This window comes from Sinocyclocheilus grahami, unplaced genomic scaffold, assembly GCF_001515645.1.
Source record: "Sinocyclocheilus grahami isolate Dianchi unplaced genomic scaffold, SAMN03320097.WGS_v1.1 scaffold271.1, whole genome shotgun sequence".
NCBI classification, from domain to species: domain Eukaryota; kingdom Metazoa; phylum Chordata; class Actinopteri; order Cypriniformes; family Cyprinidae; genus Sinocyclocheilus; species Sinocyclocheilus grahami.
Window position 1 is genome coordinate 373,475 of NW_015505450.1, and position 4,019 is coordinate 377,493.

Here is a 4,019-nt window from a genome sequence, read left to right on the forward strand (position 1 = left end):
ATACCCCAGCGACTTAACACTGCTTTTGTGCTGCAGAGCCACATTTATCATTCTTCTGTCTCACTTGTTGCCACTTTGCAGTTCCAGTTCAGGACCATTTAAGTCGCTGGCACTTTCCCTGAATAGAGTACTTTTTGGTGTCCCATTATTGTACCATTAGTGTCCCATGAGGGATGATGAGTGACATGAAGACATGAAAAAGAGTAAAAAAGTAATTGCAATGCACTTAAAGAAATCCCTTTCCTCATGGAGAGCCTTCAGTCAAACTACTTTCAGTGTTTTCATGCAACCGGCACCAAACCACCACAAATCCCGGATCTGGTGCCGCCATCAGCAGAACTTGAGTCTGGAGTCCTGTATCATACAAGTCCAGGTTTTGGTAACAGGGTTGCAAAAAATGCAAACTACATACAGTGGGTACGGAAAGTATTCAGACCCCCTTAAATTTTTCACTCTTTGTTATATTGCAGCCATTTGCTAAAATCATTTAAGTTAATTTTTTTTCCTCATTAATGTACACACAGCACACCATATTGACAGATAAACACAGAATTGTTGACATTTTTGCAGATTTATTAAAAAAGAAAAACTGAAATATCACGTTGTTGGCTATTGCTACAAAGATACCCCAGCGACTTAACACTGCTTTTGTGCTGCAGAGCCACATTTATCATTCTTCTGTCTCACTTGTTGCCACTTTGCAGTTCCAGTTCAGGACCATTTAAGTCGCTGGCACTTTCCCTGAATAGAGTACTTTTTGGTGTCCCATTATTGTACCATTAGTGTCCCATGAGGGATGATGAGTGACATGAAGACATGAAAAAGAGTAAAAAAGTAATTGCAATGCACTTAAAGAAATCCTTTTCCTCATGGAGAGCCTTCAGTCAAACTACTTTCAGTGTTTTCATGCAACCGGCACCAAACCACCACAAATCCCGGATCTGGTGCCGCCATCAGCAGAACTTGAGTCTGGAGTCCTGTATCATACAAGTCCAGGTTTTGGTGACAGGGTTGCAAAAAATGCAAACTACATACATTAAATAAATGTAATTAAATATAGCTGGTATATTTAGTTGGTTTTCTGAAGGGTAAGTACTTGCTTTTGCTGATCATTTGCTAAAAAAACGTGTTTTCAGACACTATTGAGTACCCTATCTTTGGAAAATGCCAGCTAAAATAGAGACAATAGAGGCTGTTAGAACTAAAACCTAATAATTAATGCAATATTAGTCTGCTAATTTTAAACGAATAATATCTCTGGTTTTAATGTAACTAAACTCAGTTCAGTTGTGTACCTTGAGCGTGGCCTGGTTTTTAGAGCAAGCTGCTTTGTGGAGCGCAGTCATGCCGTCTTTGGCCCTGAAGTCCAGATGAGCTCCTCCGTTCCTCAGTGCTTTAATAAACTCCACCGTACTCTCCAGCTGGGCCGCAAAGGTGAGCGGCGTCTCTATAGCACACACACACACACACACACACTATGGGTCACATCTTGCTTCAGACTTGACTGGCGTTAATGAGCTTCATGCTTTCTCACCTTATCTCCACTTTTTCCCTTTGTGTTGCAATTATTCTGCTTATTGTACATAATCACAAGAAGTTTATATCACTCTTTAAATCACTGGTACCTCCAGTGTCCATGTCATGGTAATTGGGGTCCAGGCCTCGGTCAAGCATTTTGGAGAGCTTCTCTAGCTGATGATGTCGGATGTAATCTATGAACCTCCTCAAGTTGGCCTGGAGAGAGAAAATAAAGAAAAATAATCCTTCAGTCAGAAGCCATTATACTGAATGCTTAAGGCCCTTAGATACATAAATACTTGCTAAGCCACAGCAGCAGCTACTCATGCAACAAAACACATCTGTTTACAATTAGATACATAACTGAGTGTTACTTGAATAAGTGTTTTTGCTTATTATATGTAAATTGCACATCATTACTTACTACTTTAATCAGACTATCAGAACCACAATGAGCCCGAACGCAACATGCCATGTGCACAGATGCTGAAATAATCCTCACAGACTGCATTGAGATCTTCACTTTCATACATTTCATGCAAACAGACAGCACTAGAATGTACTAGACGTGCCATCTCTCTCTCTACCCCAAAAATCTTCAGTCATTTTGAATTATGATTAAAAAAAAAACGATTCAAAACGATTTCTGGTATTTTAACACCAAACAAGAAAGGACTTGTCGGCTCTCACCTTTGTGTGAAGTCTGGCAATCTGCTTCTCGTCCGCACCGGGCTGATCGTACAGTCTGGTTTTGTAGCGAAACTGTAGCAGGGAAACTAATATTTACAAACCTCAGAATACAGTCCTGATGTCCTGAGTTATGCTACTTGAGCGTACTGTATTGCATTACTCTGCTATGGTTTTCATTAGACCCTGACGATTGTAAGGCCTTTCCGGTACCTCCAGTGACGCGGCGTCCTCGCAGGCCAGCTGTGGATATTCCCCGACGAGACACTCTTCATCCAAGAAAGCACCGCTGGCCGGCTGGAAGAGTCCGTAGTTCAGCACATCCTTCAGATTCTGACTCAGAGTACACAGCAGACGCTGTTTAGCCACCCACACCGTGGCACTGGGGTTAAACCTCACACACTTCTGTTGAAGAAGAGCAAAGGGACATCAGTTCAGTTTCAGACATCAATGTCAAGCATACGCTACTGTACGTCAATCATAAACATAAACACACAAGAGGAAACTGACAAAACACCTCAGAACAACGACCAGCTGATTAAAAAAACTACAAACTGACTACAAAAAGAACATGAAACAGGAACAAAGCAAAGATACAAAACAATAAGAGTTCAAACAAACACAAGGCAAATGTAACAAACCGCTACACAGTATTATTATTTCAACTAAATTTGTTAGTTATCATTTTTATTGTGATTTATTATTGTTCTTTGTTCAATAGAGCGCTCTTTTAAACAACGGGTCGGCGACTGGGACGGACTTTCAGCATCTGCACTGCAATCGAATCCTGTTTGCATGAAATAAACCTGCTCCAATCAAGCTCAGGCTTGACAACAACTCTGAGATGAGATTCAAAGGACAGAACAATCCAGGATAGAGCCAAATAATTGACTAATAACTCACTGAGCCAACCATTAAACGTAGATGATTCAGTATTCCACGTATGAAGAACAGGCCTCTGTAATTCAGTATTTCACTGAACTCTTATTGATTCCCAGACTCACATAAATCTCTCCTCTGACTAGACTATAGACTGAACCTCTGAATCTTGGAACTGTGATCGAATCACAGAATGACTGAACTGTTCTGAATCTTTGTGCTGTTTGAATTCAGCTGTGTGTTGGAAAGAAGAGAGTGTGTTTTCTCAAACTCATCTGGAAACAATAAATGCTGTTTTTGGACTGGAGAGTAAGTTTTAAGTTACACTAAAAAGCTAAAGTACACTAAAAGTTGATCGCCTATGACAAATTGTACTCATTGAGTCAGTAAGCACACACTCACCGTCTGCTGCAGGTCTGGGATATTCACTCTAATGACCAGCGAGTGGCTCTGGACGTCCGTCATGCGGCTGACAGTCTGTTCTGTCCTGATCGTCTCATAGATGGCCTCCTCTTTTGAACTTTCTGAGCTGGATTCCTGAGAATATTCAGAAAAACTCTGAGCCATCTCATCCTCGCTGGACGTCGGGCTCCGCGGCATATTCAGCTTCAGTTCAGCTAAAAAGCAAAACAGAGAAAAAAACATTTGTGATTTGAGTGCTTCTAAACAAATCTCATCTACAGAAGTGCTTTCCATCGATTGAAATGTATTAAGAATATCTTCTTATTTTAGCTTACTGTAAATAGTTCATTTTCAGAGTTCAATAAGGATAATCACCCCCATCGAAGATTTAGTTCTCAAGGGAAGATGATTTCATGTATGAAAACTGACTGTTTATGATTACTATACAGCGATTGTCAAGTTGAAAATGATTAATATTCACTGTTATGCATCACACACACACACACACACACACCACACACACACACACACAA

The 4,019-nt window shown here is 40.5% G+C and overlaps 1 protein-coding gene across 1 annotated transcript in view; it reads right to left on the bottom strand.

Annotated features, from left to right (window-relative positions):
- Nucleotides 1-3,684, bottom strand: part of shank2a (SH3 and multiple ankyrin repeat domains 2a) — a 43,931-nt gene extending 40,247 nt beyond the window's left edge. The window contains exons 1-5 of the mRNA XM_016291467.1: nt 3,487-3,684; nt 2,419-2,610; nt 2,209-2,280; nt 1,626-1,734; nt 1,296-1,447 (exon numbers count right to left, since the gene is read on the bottom strand). Coding sequence (XP_016146953.1) covers nt 1,296-1,447; nt 1,626-1,734; nt 2,209-2,280; nt 2,419-2,610; nt 3,487-3,684 — 723 coding nt within the window. The remainder of the gene's footprint in view (nt 1-1,295; nt 1,448-1,625; nt 1,735-2,208; nt 2,281-2,418; nt 2,611-3,486) is intronic.
- Nucleotides 3,685-4,019: the final 335 nt, after the last annotated feature.